The sequence below is a fragment of the Phoenix dactylifera genome, chromosome 8 (genome assembly GCF_051530095.1).
Source record: "Phoenix dactylifera cultivar Ajwa chromosome 8, Ajwa_hap1_PhDact_Kaust_v1.1, whole genome shotgun sequence".
Lineage (NCBI taxonomy): Eukaryota > Viridiplantae > Streptophyta > Magnoliopsida > Arecales > Arecaceae > Phoenix > Phoenix dactylifera.
Window position 1 is genome coordinate 29,261,315 of NC_143197.1, and position 17,465 is coordinate 29,278,779.

The following is a 17,465-nucleotide window of genomic DNA, read 5'->3' on the forward strand; positions in this document are numbered from 1 at the left end:
CACTCCACCCTCACCACCCACCAGGCCTTCGCCACCGACCGCCGCCTCCTCCCCTCCGCCGGCGCTGCTGCCGGCGGTCCTCTCCTCCCTGCCGGCTCCGTCACCGTCTTCATCCTCACCGCCGCGGCCCTCTCCCTCCCCCGCCTCGAACGCGCCGTCTTCCCAGCCTGGCGCACCATCGCCCGCCGTCGCCGCTCCACTGTATAGCCTTCGGCCACGCCATCAATGCCGTCGCCGTCACCGGCTCGGCCCTGGTCGAGTCGAGCCGGTTCAGGGCCTTGCAGTCCGACGCCGAGCCCATGTGGGTCGCGCCTATGGTGCTCGTGGGCTTGGACGAGGCGTTCCGCTTCCTGGCCCAGGTGGCTCTCTACTACAACGAACGGGTATGCGCGCGCCAAGGATTGGTTTCTATTTGAGCTCAGGTTTGATAGCTTTGGTTCGGAGGATGACTGGCTGGTTGCAGGATGATGTGAACGAGTCGAGATTGGATAACGTCTCCTGGATGCTAGCTGGGCTTGGGGTCGTCAATTTCGGGCACTTTTTAGCGTGTGTAAGCTTGCACAAGCAAAGATGCTAGGATATTAGATTGTAGGTCACTGTTGAAGATCAATGGTAAGTGTATGTTTGTTCTCCTGTTTTAAGAAGAGGCAATTTGATTACAAGTTGGATTTTTTCATTTCCTTTTCTTTCTTTTTTCCTACGATCAATTTAGCCCCTATGTTGGTTGGTTATTGAAATAAAGGATGTCTACAACAACATGCAATTTGATTACAAGTTGGATTTTTTCATTTCCTTTTCTTTCTTTTTACCCCACCCTTGCTTATGAGTTCGGATCCTTTTTGCTTATGACTCTCAGGCGATGTAATGCTCAAGCAATGTGGAAATCACCGACATTACAAAAGTATTCATCTAATCTTGGCTATTGGAAGACCAAATCACAGCAATGTTTTTAATCACATGATCATGCGAGACACTGCTAGTGGTAGGCAATGTGGAGCAGCATGCTGGAAAATAACTCCATCTAAATGTACTGAGGATCTTGGTTTATCTCAACTTCAAATGCAAGCTTTGGGCCCTCCAGAAGTTTTTTATGCCACTTTCTACACGGCTGGCAATGGAGCCTCCCCTCTCTTATGCGACGCTGAGGAGTTGATGATGTGCCATCTTTTCTTGAGCCCTATTTGGTAGAGCTTTTGGTGAGCTAGAAAATACTTTTTAACAGAATAGAAGTATTTGGTAAAAAAATCAAAAAGCTATTTTGGCTTCAAAAAGCTCTAATATCAATAGCTCTGCCAAATAGAGCCTTAGAGTGCAGAGCAGTAGCTGGACCATGGAGACATTTTAGACAACTTAAACTGAGATGATGGACTAGGGAGATGAATGATTCGTTGGGTGCTTGGAGAAGGGAAGAAGAAAAGTGGGGTGAAGTGGGATATGCTAATTGCTGCAAGAGTTTGGTAAATGTGGCTTAAGAGGAATTGCAGGATTCTCATAAAGACATCCAAGACTTTCATGAAGTAGCCAAGGAAGATCAAAAGAATATTAAAGGACTGGTTCTTGATAGTTTTGAAAAAGAAAAGGAAAGGAAATAAAAAGGCGATGCCATCGTTTCGGGAACAGGACATGTGAAAGGGATAATGTAATCTGGCATCTCTCTCTCTACTCTGCTTACCCTTACCTTTCCTTTCTCCCTTCCAACTTATAGGAGGATTAATGACTTTGAGGCACACAAGTTTGCCCTGCTTAGCTCGATTCAACAGCCAAACCTGGAGGGCCAACTGCTTTCAGTAAACCATGTTATTGACTCAAATCAAACATATACCAGCAACCAGCACCAAAGTCCCAAATGGCAACATATGCAATGCTGGCATATGCATTATTCCACAATGTTTCTCTGCAGATTATCTTGACAAAATGAATTAACCACAATCTAAATCATGTTGTCTAATGTCTACCATACCAAATTAATTATGTACATAAACATTTGCATCAGGGTGGCAGAACGTACAACAACACAAATGCAATTTCTTTGCAGGAGAAGAAAGGACAACTGAAGAGATGCAACATATATACATAAAAGCCAGTTTTGAACGATCCCCCAGTCCAATAGTACCTTTCACTAATGAATACTATACCACAAAAGGGGTTTCATTTCCTTCCGCTGATCATAGGTTGGCTTGATGCCCCTGACAAGCTAGAAGATCTATTTGCCTTTTGTCCACCACTGGGATTTCTCAAATCTATCAAATCCTCAAACAATCTGTCTGGCAGATAATATGGTTTTGGAGCAGCTGCAGCCCCCGTCTGCCTTAGGTTGGCATTTACCGGTTTTTCACCAGTCATAGCTGGAACATTGTTGACTCTTCCACCAAATGAATCGTATCGCTGCAGTGGTCTGGAAGAATAATCGGGCGCATAAGCAGCAGAACTGGCATGAGAGGATGTGGATTGGTAGGTAGTCAATGGGACGGGACTGGGGTTGGGCATAGCAGGGAAAAACCACGGTGGGGGCGGGTGGCTGAATGAGTGTTGGGTAAATTGAGTTTGAGCTGAAGATTGAGGTCGGAAAGGGAGCTGAGCTTGAAGTGGAGGTTGGTTTTGGAACTGAGCTTGAGCTGGAGGTTGGGGTTGGAACAGAGGTTGTGGTTGGAAAGAAGGCTGGGGTTGGGATGGAGATTGTGGTTGGAAAGGAGGCTGGGGTTGGGATGGAGGTTGGGGTTGGGATGGAGGCTGAGCTTGGGCAGGAGGTAGTGCATGTTGAGCCCAGGGTGCAACATAACCATTGTAAGGATTGTAGCCTTGGTTTACAGAGTAAGGCTGAGGGTTTTGAAGGTAATCATGTCCACTGGAAGAATGAGAGCCATTTAGGCTTGAGGTTGGAGGAGGTGTGAGAGGAGTATGAGGTGATGATGGGTTGGTCGACAAAGTCAGGCTCAAAAGGTCAATCATGTCTTGATCTTGCCCGACCGTCCTGACAGGAGGAGGAGGGTCAAGCAGAGCCAATGCATTGCTTGCTATAAAGGATGAGGCTTCTGAAGCACTTGAACCAGCAGTTACAGTCGTTACATCACTCCGATTTGGTGAGGCCTCTTGATCACCAGTGTTGGCAAATGTGCTTTGAGTAGCCACTGGCTTGAATTTGGAATTCCTGCAGACAAAGTACAGATGTTTTCATCCTTGTTTCTATTCACTAGGTTTAAAATGGAAAGGAGCTAGAGTTGGCATTAACCTCCGAGCTAGCTGAGCAAAATCATCATCCTCTTCCTCTTCATCTTCAAACTGACTGTTTCTGACAGGAGTAGAAGCAACAGGCATTTTTGACTTTGAAATGGATTCTGATGATTCGGGCGGCAAAGGAGAACCAGAAGCTATGGCATCATGTTTCATAAGCAAGCTTTGTAATTTGTCGTATAATTCAAGACCTAGTCCTAAAAGCTTTTCATCCCTGCCGAAATAAACAATTGGATTAGTAAAATCACACCTTACAAGAGCACTGGCATCAGCCCATATGGACCAAGTTTTCAGTAGATCTAAGACAAAAGTGATACATGGTCACTAATTTTGGAAATTTAAACTTTGACATGAACTTAAAAGCAGAAATACTGGACCAATCTGTTGGATTTGGGGGACTGGGAACAACCAATAGGGCCCACCCACATCAACCCAACTGCCACCCATCCATATCTGCAGGAAAAATAAAAGACCCATGCTGGTCTTTCTCCCCTCACCTTGATGCTCAGGCCTCCCCCTCTCCTTACCTCACCCCACTTCTCTCTCTCTCTCCCCTCCCCGCCCCCCACCTCCCCCTCTCCTTACCTCACCCCACTTCTCTCTCTCTCTCCCCTCCCCGCCCCCCACACCCCCCCCCCCCAAACAACAAAAACCAGGGTATGATATTTATGGTACAATACACAAAAACTTCACTTGCGCTTACCCAGTTGAGCTGACCAATTGCATTACCCTTTTCTGGTTGGTGCGGGACTGGCTCACAAGGTCTGTAATCACTTCATCTCTAACAGCCTGTAAAGAGAAATGTCAAGTAATATATAGTATTATCTAATTAGGTATGAGAGAGTGGTGACATGATCCATTAGCTAAAAAGATGGCCGTTGGTAGTCAAAAAGGATAGTCATTAATGAAGGAATGCAGCTAACATTTTCCTTTTTCTCAAGAATAACACAATGTAGATGTAAATAGTAATAGCTTCAGAAATAATAAAAAATATAGATGGCCAAGAACAAATGACACCTACCCCACGATCATATGGGTTCACAGCTTTCAGCATATCACTTAATAGCTCCATAACACTTCGAATGTTATTTAAATCTGATAAACTGCAGAGAATGACACAAAAGCCAATAACAAAAAAGAAGCATGAATTCAAACATAGAAAACAGAATGACATCAGAAAATTGAAGCACCACAATAGAAATCAATAAATTAAAGCATTAAAAGTCACCTCAAATTTCCTATCTCTGATGTCATTGTTTCATCAAATGTTGCAGCACCATTGCTAGGTATATTATACCCTGCCTGGGGATGACTAGATGTTGACGTTAGATGTGTAACAGGAGGGGTAAATATTGGGGGAGCATTTGCTGAGCGTTGTGGGAATACTACTCCATACCTCTGAAAGACACATATGCTATTTGTTAAAGATAGTAGTTTTCAAAGGATTTCCATTACTTCTAAAAGACGGGGTCATTTTACACAATTATTTAATAACACTGAACAGCAGTTATGCACCTAACCAACGAAGAATTACAAAATTTGCAAGAAGGAAGTAACAATGACACTACAGACACCAGTCCCGAGCTCAGATAAGGAGGCTAGCATTCGTGATAATTAATAAAAAAAATAAATCTTGACAATTGAAACTAATCTTAATTTTAGCAAAGCATAAAATAATCTAAAAGGCAATTCAATTTCTCTTCAACAAAATGTACTTAAAGAGCACATTGGATTATCACAGAAAATTCGAAATTGTTAAAAAGCAGATGCAGCAAGACAAGTGAACCTCCAAACTTAGCAGGTCTGACATCAAACATAAGCACTAAAAGCAAGGTTTTAGAACTTGGTTTCGGTTTGGAAGCAGCCCACTGAGTAGAGTTTTGGTTTCAGACTTGTCAATGGTTTCAATAGTTTGGCTTGGAGTTTCAGAGTTTAAGTACCCAAAAAAATCAAAAAAATAAAACAGAATATGAAAATAAGAATAAAATCAAGGCAAAGTTATTGCAAGACATTTTATTCTGCTTTCAGTTATAAACTACGTAGTTTGGGTAGTTTCAAGCTTTAATTAAAAAGCTTAATGCATTAAATATACCACATAAACATACTAATCTACTAACTAAAATACCAAATATCACTCAATCTAGAATAAACTAGCAAGACAAGTACACAAAACTATTATACCCAAAATAATAGAAACTATGACACATGCATCTTTAGCTCTCCTTACTGCAATGTTGTTTATAACTTCAAGGCACACAGCAAGATTGCATCTTACACACGCGAATAATAAATCTTATTAGAGCCTTAGATAAATGTGCGATTCAGTCATATTAACGTCTTAACAAATCCTAGAAAACATTAAACATATTTGCTCATTAAGAAAAGAAAGAGTAGGATTGAGACCACAGATGAATCTGACAGAAACCAAAAATTTAGGAAAATTTCTATTGCTCTTGGCCATAACCGATCTGCTGCATCCAAAAACATATGAAACTAAAAGCAAGAATTTGGAATGCAATTTAAGAAGTAGAAATGAATTGAGGTCCCAATCAAATATAAGATCAAGAAATAACAACTATGCTGATTATGCACAAACCTATGGTTTAAAATAAAAACTGGAACGGCAGTGCAATTAGATAGATTGAAAAAATAGCACACATTTGAGAAGAACAAAAGGGTGATGACAAAGATATCAAAAATGCTCAAATAGGCATATACACTCGAGAAGAACAAAAGGTTGATGGCAGAGATGACAAAAATGTTCAAATGGGCACATACCCTTGAGAAGAACAAAAGGGTGATGACAGAGATGTCAAATATGTTCAAATGGGCACAAGAGTTCAACAACCTTCTTCTTCCTATAATAACATCATGGATTACATCATGCTCCATAGCACAATTTAAGCTCAAAAGGAATCTTTATGCATACCATAAATCCCAGTTAATCCACAAGACATGAATGATAAATTTACAATACTAAACCAGAAGAGTAATAATATATATTCTCAAGAAAGAGGCAAAGCTGATGTCCTCATTCTTGGCCATGTATGTAGAATAAGAAAACACAAATATTTTATCACTTGATTGGCTGGCTTATTTGAGTCCTAAGAAATGTAAAATGTAAACTGCCAAGTGGACATTCCCAACTAGAGGGAAGAAAAAAAGCAGAAGGCCACACTTACATATTGTTTTGGGGGGAGTTGGGTTACTAAGACTATGATACTATTTATCTCAAGTTCCCAAAAAAAAAACCCCTCACTCCTTTTCAACACCTCCCCCCAGCCCCCCCCCCCCCCCCCCCACCCAAAAACACGCACGCACACACAAAGAGAGAGAAGGATCCATAATTACATACTTTTAGTTCAGCATATGCCCAGTAGTATTGTGGATGTTTCCCTCCAGGCCCACCAAATGCTTCTTGCCAAGAGTCCAGCAACACCAAAATTTTGTCCCTCACTTGCATATCTGTCTGTAAAATATGCAAAGAAAATTTCAATAACTAGGTGAAAGAAAAATACATGCAAGACATTCACCATAATGAAGGGAAGTCACAAACTGTAAAGTATAGAAAGAGCTAAATCCACAAGGCTATATACTGTGACATGGTCCACATGAAACATATCATATAGATCATGCCTCTGTCAGATTAGATACAAGACATGTATGAATACTACTTGCCTCTTTATCATCATTGTTAACATTAAATTGCATATAAGAGTACCAACACAATTTCCGTCAAAGGTCAGTACTATCTAATTGAGTACATCTAAACCATCCATTCGAGTCCTAAAATTCCACATGAATGATGCCAATCATTGCAACCCAAACCATGACACCTGAATTTTCCTGTCTTGCTCACCTTCTCTCACCATGTGATGTCTACGGTGGCTTCACTTGGCATAAGGAACCTTGAAGGGAGGTTGATGAAGTAGAAGAAATTCCTCCCTTAGCCATAATAACCAGAATATGTGCATTCATGCTCTTCCAGATCCTATGGGTCTTGTTAGAACTCCTCTTCTCACCCTTACATGATTTTCACAATGCATGTCTTAAAACCTAGCACCATCACCCACATTAATGCTGTAGTAGAGCCATCTTCTCTTTTTATTCTTCTCCTGACTGCATGACTCATGGAAAAAAGAAGGCCCCACAGATTTTCATGTTCACATCTCGCTAGAGTCTTGACCAGCTGGCAACCCACTGGCCATGATGCATTAGGCAGTAAAAGGTCCAACTTAGCCGTCAGCATCTGCCTAGGTTTAGGGGAACCCCTGAAAAGGTCCTCCTGTAACTTTAATGTGCATTTACTGTTAATGGTGTTGTACCTGCAGTAGCTGGGACAACGGCCCATCTGGTTCTCTGTGTGGCCATCAGGCATGGGTTGTGGTTAGCATTGCAATTAGTGGAATGAAGAAGTTTACGCTTCCAGGTGTCTGTCCTACCCAAACAGGGAAAACAGAAGAACGAGATCAACATCTATATCACATGTGGGATTGGTACCAAGAGGGTTCAAGCTGAAGCCACTATGATGACACCTATATATACCAACACCCAAAAGTAAATGTGGACCAGTGTATTTTTAAATAGTTCTGAATAACAGAACATCTTAACTAGGCATGAAATGGCTGTGAAATTAATTTATCCAATCTGACCCCCGAATTCAGCCTTGATGACCAGATCCAGGACATTTAGAAGATCAGGTAGAGCTAAGTTATGCTATATATGGCTCAAGCCAATCCAGAAAATATGTAGAATTGGCGCTATTTCCTTTTGATAGGCCCAACACAGCCCTGACCCTTATTATATTCTTTAAGAAACAATCGTAAGTAGGTAATATTTTTCAGTTATCAGTCCACCAATGGAACTGGTTTATTTTTCCTCTTTTCAATTTCTTAACTCTAATGAGGGCTTTCTTTGTTATTGTTGCAGGAAATTAGCTGTTGGAACATAAGATTTGACTGATGCAAGAGTACTCGATGGATGGAAGAGTGGACCTCTATCTTGAGCACTCATAACAGTAGTGTGATTGAACTTCGGTATCACTAAATGTGAAGTAGTGATTTGCATACCCCATGTTAATAAGAAACTTCTGGCAGGAATTTGTTGTAAAACCTTTGGATATCCTCTAAAATGGATCATCATCTAAGTCTTTTGCCATCAAATTTGGTTAGTATCAGCACACTCTAGGTCATGAAAGATACAAAGATCCAGCATTTATTTACAACCTTCTGTCAACTTAATGTCCATCCTTATTCTTGACCATTAGGTAAGAGATAGGCTTTTTCTATTTTGAGGAAGAAGCACAACCAGTAAATTTTATGAAAATAATAGATTAAGGAGTATCTCTCTTTCACTCATCTCATAAAGTCTCGAGAATGTCCTGCACCGTTTATTACATAAACATTGACGAATGTGTTCTATCTATAAATTCGAATTATAAAATGTACAGGAAGGACTGCTTTTCCTTTTAAGAAGCAAAGAGACGTACATTTTTTATTCATAAAAAATTGCAATTTTATTAAGATCATTTTGTTGACACAATGATCAACGTTCCATAAACAATATCATATATAGAACTGAGATTATGAGGGGAAGCGCTAACCTTTTTCCTGACAATTTTAATCATCTCTTCTAAAATATCCCGGTCAACAACTTGAAAATGCACATAATCACCACAGTTCTTTACCAATGTCTCCAAAAGCTGCAAGAAATTGCCCTCCATTATTATAAGAAATATTTAGCAAAACTTCAAAGTCTCTGTCCATGGACTCAAACAGCCATCTGGGAAGATGCCTTCTTCTGTGAAGGAAACAATGTACCAGAAATTCTATTACAGTTTCTCTGCACCCTAAAAGATTGTTACAACCTCAAAAATAGAGTAGCCAGGTAATAGACACAGTATCAACTAACATGAGCTAAGAAATTCCTGCTTCATTATCATTAGTATTGGAAATGAGAAACAAGACAGGTTCCAAGATTCCATATTTTTCCAATGTAAGTTCCTTACAGGAACTTCTTCTTTCTGACATGGTTGTGTGTGACTGCATGGATAAAAACTTGCTGAATAATGAATATAGATATGTTAATGTTTAGTTTGATAAGACTGAGCACATACCGTCAAAGAAAGAAATTGAACCTTTGGATTTTTATTTTGCAAGCGTTTCTTGACAGCTTTAATCACATCCTTCGCCTGCCTGATCCAATTCAACATGTGAAATTTCATTAGCAGTTCTATACAATCTATCATATAAAATCAGACTGGAAGTGCACCCTGTTTTTCAAAATTATCCCCAAAAAAAAATCAATTGCACTGTAGTTAATAAAAGGACTACAAGAATGAAACTACCATAAGCAAAATTCAGAAGTCTCCTGACATCTTTCAAAAGAACAACTAAGTGTTATGCCATATATGTATGACAGGAATATGCAATGCTGTGTGCACTCTAAAAGGAAAACCAGGACATCAGTAATATATTTGTGGCATACATGTGCAGCGAAGTGATCTATCATCAAAAAAAGGGACAGGCATGTGCAGGTGCAGCAGGATCTTAAAACGCTTCACCAGGATGTCAATAATATATTTGTGGCATGCATGTGCAACGAAGTGATCTATCATCAAAAAAAGGGACAGGCATGTGCAGGTGCAGCATAATCTTAAAACGCTTCTTCTTGTTTAATATGATAGGCGGTATGTATGGTAGAAAGATGCCGTCAGAAAGAAGTAAATCAATATCAACGTATTCAAGCCTTCCCACATCAGCTACAATTGGAGATCACTTGCCAACTCTTGTTAGTCTAGGGTCATAAGCATGGCATGCCATACTATATCGGAACGGACGGTATGAAACACACCATACCATACTAGTTCGGTATCGGCACACAGTACGAGAGGCGTTCCGAATGTGCCTCTATACCAGGTGGACTGATATAGTGACAGAGTGGCACCGCTACGGAGCCCGGTACCGAGACAACACACCTTGGTCATAAGATTCTAGGGTTTATCGTGCATAACAAGAAATTATCACACTTCCAACTCAAATGAACAGAAACCCTTGATAACCCAGATAAATTCCTCCAAAATTTGAAAGTATATTACCAAAAGATAGAATATGTTGTTAGTTGTTGCTCCAGTAAGACATTACAATATTCTGGAAACTTTACAAGAGCTACATCCCATCATAAAACAATTTAATGCAATTCTGGTTATATTCTCTCCAACAGCAAAAGTTGTGACATAGCCAAAGGCTAGGTCTCTTAGTGTATGCCACACCTGATCCACAAGCTGATACCTGAATTTAGTCTATTTCAGCTATCTAATGCTTCTATCACTAGCAATAATGATGCAACCCTATAGTTAGTTCTGCAAAAGAGAGGGTCCCAAGGCCCTTTACAAGGATTTACTAGGGTTTTGAGAGAATTTCTGGGTGCCTAGCAGAAAATCCAGCAAGCTAAGGTCCACTCATGGTGCTAGAAAGCTTAGATTATGGTTTCTAAAGGCTCCGTAGTACAACTGAAAGAAAAGGACAGAAATTTGTCGCTATTCTAAATTTACAGCATGAAGAAATTAAAAGCAAGCATGCAACAATTCTAACAATACTATCAAAGATAAGTCAAAACATAGCATATAGCTCGAACGGACAACTAGTACTTACATTATTAAATAGATAAACTGCGACAGCAACAGATTTAACGAAAGATCTCAACATAAACAATGCAGATTTTCTGCAACCAAGAGAAGAACAGAAAGAAAAGAAAAAGAAAGGGAGAAGGGGGATAGAGACAGGAGAAACATAGGAGGAAAAGATGGCACTGAATAACCTCTAGAGAAAGAGGAGCAGGAGGAGGAGGAGGAGAAACATAAAGGGGAAAGTAAGAGGGAAAGACGACACTGGATAAGGAGGAGAAAACAGATAGCTTTATAAGCAAGGTTTCTCAGCTTTTATTTTCTCGGCTGATATACCGAGAGATCCTGATGTGTCAGCCAATACAATGTCGATATATTAGCCATGATTTTCTAATCAATGTTTTACAATTTTCATTGTCTTTTAACAATCAAATATTCAAATCAATGTCTTAAAACAGAAGTTATTCTCGTCTGAAAGTTTGATATCACAGATACTATAACACCACTAAAGATCTCGTAATATTTTACAAGTTTCCAATTTATCCAACTTTCCATTTTGGCTGAGATAAATCAAGATCTCGTTCATCTCAATCTGGACCATCCATCAAGATGGTCAAGACCTTCAATTTTAAAAGCCTTGTTTATAAGTAAAAGAAACCCAAACTTGATCCTAAAATCCCCTAACTATCCCTATGACAAAAAATATTATTCTTCACACATATTATGGCATGAACAGTTCCATAAATGGTACAGCTAAAGTACCACCAGTAATCAATCTGTAAAATAAGGTATGAGATCTTTAATCACAACCCTTGATTGCGAATAACCCACTAAAAACTGAAATAACTAGAAAGCCAAAAATTTTACAGGAAATCAATGCCTGGAATATAATCTAAGAAAACCTTTAAAGGTCTGCAGCCCTCTGATGCATCATAAAATTACCATAAAGCTACCAAAATTACTTTTAACATATTTTCGTTCTTTGCCTTGGGAATTTCAATGGTTTAACTCCACTTACACCAGTTTTAGCTAAAAAAACTAAAAGATGATGATGATAATGATTTGACACCATTTTAAAGTATGTTGCACAGCTTGGGATCTTTCTGTGCACAATATTGGTGTTCTGGGCAAAACAATCAAAAATTAATGAAAAGTTAAAAGGTATATGACTTACACTATTTTAGAGTAGGACAAAAAATTCCCATTTGTCAACTATAATTAATCTAAAGCATGTATCTATAATTCTTCCACTCTCTAGCCTACCTATGGTAATATTCCAAGTCTCTGATCAGCAAAGTTACTAGAACACGTGACAGGGCATCAAGAGTCCAAGTTCCCACAACTCTAACACATGAATCTTCTAAATATTTGACACAGGGGCACATTTGTATCTTATATATCCAGTATGCAAATAAGTATTGATGTGTGCATATGATTAACAACAAGCTGGACCTATGCTCCTTAAGCACATAAAATATGATAAGTGGTTGGTAGTCGTTATGTCACACTTGACGACTTTCACGCAGACATGCCCAAAGTAGATATGTAATAATGAAAGTATCACGATTTGATGGTACGAAGTGTCATGCAATGTTATCATGATTTGATGATATGAAGTGTCAATCAGTGTTATTACATGTCCCAAGTGTCCAAGTGTTGTAACACATCAGAAAACCCAAAATTTGTGTCAGTAATACTGCTGATCTGTCACTTTTAAGTGCACATGCATATCATTATGAATAAAAGAAGAATGTTAAAGAATGCCCTAGGGGCATTGGTCCAGGAGATTGCCCTATTTATTACAAATAACATATCTTACTCTGACTGATTATTACTTGAAATGTATATTTTAGTCATCAGTTATCTCCCAAAATTTTCTAAAGTCTTGTTAGAACAATCACCAACTCCCCTATATTGCAATAATTCCTTTTTCGTCTTCACTTGAGTGGCTAGCAATTCATTCTAGTGAAGCAGAAACCCTAGATTTAAGTTGTTAATGTTCAGAAGTAAGATTTAGTAGTTCATATTAAAAAATGTAGGTTGTCAAAGGAAACCTAGGTTAAACTCCAGTCAGGTGTTGATAGATTATTTAAGGTAATAAGGACGTTGCTCTTAACAAGTGCCCTTAGGGCATTCCCTAATGGGACCCTTAGTATAATGACATTTGTTTCCTTTTTATTGACAGTCTCCCAGACTGTAAGTGTTGATTTCTCCGGGAGAAACCTTCAGACACCTTGTTTAGGAATTCAAATTTAAGAAAACAGTTTAAGGATTGTTGCTTTCTCGGAGTTAATCTTAACAACAACAACAATAAAAACAACCAAATAGCAATAAATGCATTAACATGGCATGGATTTCAAACTAGAAAATATATTTCTGATTCAACATGTCATCTCTCTGGATCCATGAGAAGCAAAGAAAAGAATCTTCATCTAAAATTTGAGATAGAATTGGCTCAAGAATGCAAATAACTCACAGTACAAATCTTCTTATTAGAGTATTTATAATGTTTTGGATCCATGTTGAGCTATAAACAACCTAATAGGCAAGTTCAGCTTAAAACAGCTTCAATAAGCTCCAACTCCACTTCATCGACCAGAAAAAATAAAATCCCAATAAGACCAAAATTGTTAACACTCAAAGAGAAATTAATAAACGTACCACCCAACCCAAACAAGTCGAGATAGGCCTAAAAGTCTAACCTCATTGGGAGCACCATAATGAAATAGAAGTTCAAAAAGTCAGCCTCTTAACTCATGGAAGTAGTGGCACAGCATAAGCTATTACCAACAGACACAACAACTACAAAACAAGTACATCATCATGCAATGAAGTAACTATTTTTCACTCTGTTCTTCCTCAACACATCAATCCCTTTCCAACCAATATTATCCTTCATCTTTTTGATTGCATCATCCATAAAAGTGTAAGTATTGGACAATCATAAGCAATCATAAGCATAAAAGTGGCACCAATTCCATAGGATTCCATCACTTTCCTGTCAAAATCATAAGAACAAAAAATTCCTCCATAAACCTTTTTCCTAGCCAAAATATATTAAGAAAAAAAAAAGATTAAGTCACCAAATAAAGAGCTGCAACAAATCAAGACAGTAGTTTTAGACAAAACCTTTCAAATTTTACCAGAGTTCTGACAAAAACCCTAAAAGCAAATGGTTTTGAATTTCATAAGAACAGAAAAATCGATTCCGCACAACAATTCTTCCTTAATCAAATTCCATTAAGGGAAAGAAGATTAAATCACCAAAACAGAAGCTTCCCCCAGCCAAGAAAAAAACCTCAAATAAAGAAAACTTAAAATCGAATATTTTACCAGAAGTCTGAAAAATCCCTAAAGAAAGAACATCTGTAACTCATGATCATGGGCATAATCCATGCAAAAGTTCATAGGTATCTTTAACATTTAAAATATTCACAAGAAGAAATTGCTCAAAATCGACCCTTTTTTCCAGAGTTTCAACAGAAACCCTAAAGAAAGAAAAAAATTGAGATTCGCAAGCATAGAAGAACCGATTCCAGCCAACAAACAAGCTTTTCTTTAAGCTTTTTGAATTCTCACCAAAAATTACATTTCAAAAATGAACCATTTTACCAGAGTTTAAAAAAAAAAAAAAAAACCTTAAAGAGACAGCAACTTTGAGTCTAAACGGTTTTCACACAAGAATTCACGCTTTTCTTTTACGTCTTCAAATCCCCAGAAGCAAAAACCATTCAAAATCGAATCTTTTCGTTGTAGCAGAGTTAACAAAAACCCTAAAAAAATGACGATTTCGAGTCTCGTAATCATTGAAAGAACCTATTCCAGAAAAGAATTCACGCCCGTGTTCAACGTTTTTCAATACTCACCACTGATCAGAATTGATGGAATCGCAGATTTCCATGTTGAGTGCCCAATCGGGGCCCATTAGGAGATGGCTCGTGGCCTTCTCGACTCGAACCGTCGCCGACGACGCCATCGCTGCCTCCTTTACGGCTTCCCACGGAGAACAAGAAAGAAAGAGAGGAGCAGAAGAAGAGAGGCCAAGAAGAGGAGACACCTACGAGGGGAAGGAGAGAGGGCTTAGTCTTTCCTTCTACGAGAAAAATATTCCTTGAGATTATCTTTTCGTTGATTACTGGAATTGAGACCGAGAGCAAGAAACAAAATTTTTCGCAGAAAAACCCCGGCTCGTGCAGCGTTTGTCTCCTATCCTTTGCCTAGTTTCAGCCGCCTTCTTTTTTCTATTTATATAACCCTTCCGTAGTCTATTATCAGAGAATTTTCAATGTAACACCTTGGACATGTAAAATATGACCTTGCTTCTTGGTATCAAAACCAGGGACAGAGTCATTTTCGTGTATTCTCATTGGGGCTGATAAGTGCGGCGCACCTGATTTATTCAAGAAGAATTTTTTTTTTTGATAAATTTGTGATCCTGATAATTTTAATTTTTAATAGATTTAATATATATATATATATATTTGAATATATTCAAAAAAATCAAAAAACAAAATATTCCGTAAAACTTTTGGATTAGTCTAGAGTACTCTACTCGTATGGTCAGCTCAAAAGAAAAACCCATCCCATCAGGGATACCATTTGCCTTTCTATAGATGTGCCTAATTCCAAACAAAATGTAGCATTCCATTAAACTCTGAAGCAGGAATGGATCCGAACCTCCCTCACACATTCCTGTATCTAACTAACCATTATAGCCATGCAAATTTGTGCTATTATTAGAGAATTGACACCCTTGGACTTAGGTAGTGGAATAGTAGAATGACATTTCTCTAAAGCGGTATATAATGGTAGAGATCCTACATATGGATGTTTGTTAGCCTTTTCTGGAGAAAAAGAAAGAGGAACCCCATTTTCTTGGCAAAAAAACCCTTTAAGTGCTGTTGCAATGCTCAATGTAGAATTGAATTTTCTACATTTACTAAAAGTCGTCAATCCGGCATTTAAGGGTAAGAAATGAAAGAGTTTATTCATGAATAGATCAAGCTTAATTAGCTTTCTAACCTTGTTAGCTTAGAAAATGAGTTGAGCTCATGCTACATTTAAAATCTCAGTAGTTAAACAAAATGAGCTTGAACTATGGCTTAATCAATGGAAGCTCGAGCTAACCTGAGAATCGAGCATGCTAGAAGGTAGCTCGAATAGTTATGGCTAAGCTCTGTCCAATCTAAATGATGCTTGGCTAATCTAAAGCTTGATGACCTATTTGCACTCAATAGGATAAAGAACTATGGATTGGTCTAATGGGGTATTACCCTCTTATTATGTTGGTGTGATTAGTCCATGTCAGGACATATCAGGGGTGATGGATATACATGTTTTGGTGGTGTTCATCTTTTTGGCGACATCTCAGCTTATCTAATCGGAAGCTTGAACAGATCTTCAACCTTTTTTTAGATCCGATACTATGCGCTCTGGGGTATATCCACCTCACTCCTATCTAGAAAAGAACCCAGGCTTCCAGCCAAGCTACTGCTTGGAGGATTGAGGATTTATATAAGTAGGCATCGAAGCAAGGGCTGATATCCTGGAAAATCGAACTCTATCCCTTGCCACAAAGGATAAAAGGCTATACCATCCCTGGTTTTTTGGCTATAAGTTGACTTCTTAAATTTTGGTGTCCTTTTATTTCATTTCACTTCTGAATTAATCCAGCTCATGGACGAATTAATGCTTTTGCATAAGTCAAAGTCTCGTAATTGTGCTTGGAATGGGAACCTTCAGAATAGTAATCATGGCTCATCCAATCTTAAACACTACTTCAAACTATAAACTGTTCTTTTTTCTCCAGTTCTCCAAAAGCTGTAATTTTCTCATAAAAATTCTGATTCATGCCTTATGCCTAACGCATCTACCATGATTATTTGTGCTATCTAAGTCATTAGATGGAGAGCGAGACATTCCATCAGAATCTTAAGTATGAGCATATGGTGAAGCAAGATCCATCGAGACAACTCAAGATTAACGAGAAATTAGTGTTTACCGTTGTGCATGGCCTACCAATTTTCTATCCATTAAACAACTTACGGTAAAGCGAATTGCATTCGGTTCTTGCTTTTCTAAAGTCAAGCTTCTCAGCTTAGTGGATATAAACTGGTAGTGACGCCGTGTTATCCATGAAATAGCACTAAACTATTTTTAATGTCCTTTAGGGGAGGAGGCAATAGATTTTCCTCCGTCACGGAATCTGTATATCCAATCATCCAAATCTCACTGGTTGGAACCGATCTGAGGTCAAATATAAGAATTTGTCAGTATAACTACAAGTCAAATAGGGACAACCTAGGAATATGTGCAAGATCTATCACCCTACTTATAAAGATATCTCTGATAAGACATCTAACAGGAAAAAAGGGTGAAGGGAAAAGGAAAGTAATATGATCAAAGACGAAACATATGCTGCATGGTAAAGCATGCACAAGTCATTCATTTAGGGAAGCTCAACTTGCGGTATTTGCTCGCATGAAGAAGGCAAAAGTTAGACCTTAAACATAGGCTCTAATAAAGTATGAGATAATTTGCGCACTCCAAACATTTCCCAATACTCTTCAGACTTCTAAAGATACATACAAGTCTATGAAAAATAAGTCAT

General features: G+C 38.6%; 1 protein-coding gene across 2 annotated transcripts; it reads right to left on the reverse strand.

The window, feature by feature from the left end:
* Window positions 1-1,919: 1,919 nt before the first annotated feature.
* LOC103714391 (TOM1-like protein 6) lies at window positions 1,920-15,223 on the reverse strand. Of its 2 annotated transcripts, XM_039124921.3 has the most exons (10): window positions 14,992-15,223; window positions 14,722-14,912; window positions 9,347-9,425; window positions 8,834-8,932; window positions 6,587-6,700; window positions 4,460-4,629; window positions 4,253-4,334; window positions 3,935-4,020; window positions 3,230-3,445; window positions 1,920-3,148 (listed from the first exon to the last, which is right to left on the reverse strand). In XM_039124921.3, exons 2-10 carry the CDS (start codon window positions 14,829-14,831, stop codon window positions 2,149-2,151), a joined length of 1,956 nt encoding a protein of 651 aa, XP_038980849.2. In that variant the 5' UTR covers window positions 14,832-14,912; window positions 14,992-15,223; the 3' UTR covers window positions 1,920-2,148. The 2 variants fall into 2 exon arrangements, with proteins under 2 accessions (XP_038980849.2, XP_088559554.1); XM_088703428.2 differs by lacking the exons at window positions 14,722-14,912; window positions 14,992-15,223 and adding an exon at window positions 13,558-13,690.
* Window positions 15,224-17,465: the final 2,242 nt, after the last annotated feature.

Bases quoted from the DNA above. Each gene is read 5' to 3' on its own strand.
- LOC103714391 (XM_039124921.3), bottom strand. From the start codon at position 14,831: ATGGCGTCGTCGGCGACGGTTCGAGTCGAGAAGGCCACGAGCCATCTC. The intron at 6,701-8,833 runs GTTAGCGCTTCC...CATATTTTACAG, and splicing joins TTAAAATTGTCAGGAAAAAG to ACAGATATGCAAGTGAGGGA. The intron at 4,021-4,252 runs GTAGGTGTCATT...TTCTCTTTACAG, and splicing joins TGAACCCATATGATCGTGGG to GCTGTTAGAGATGAAGTGAT.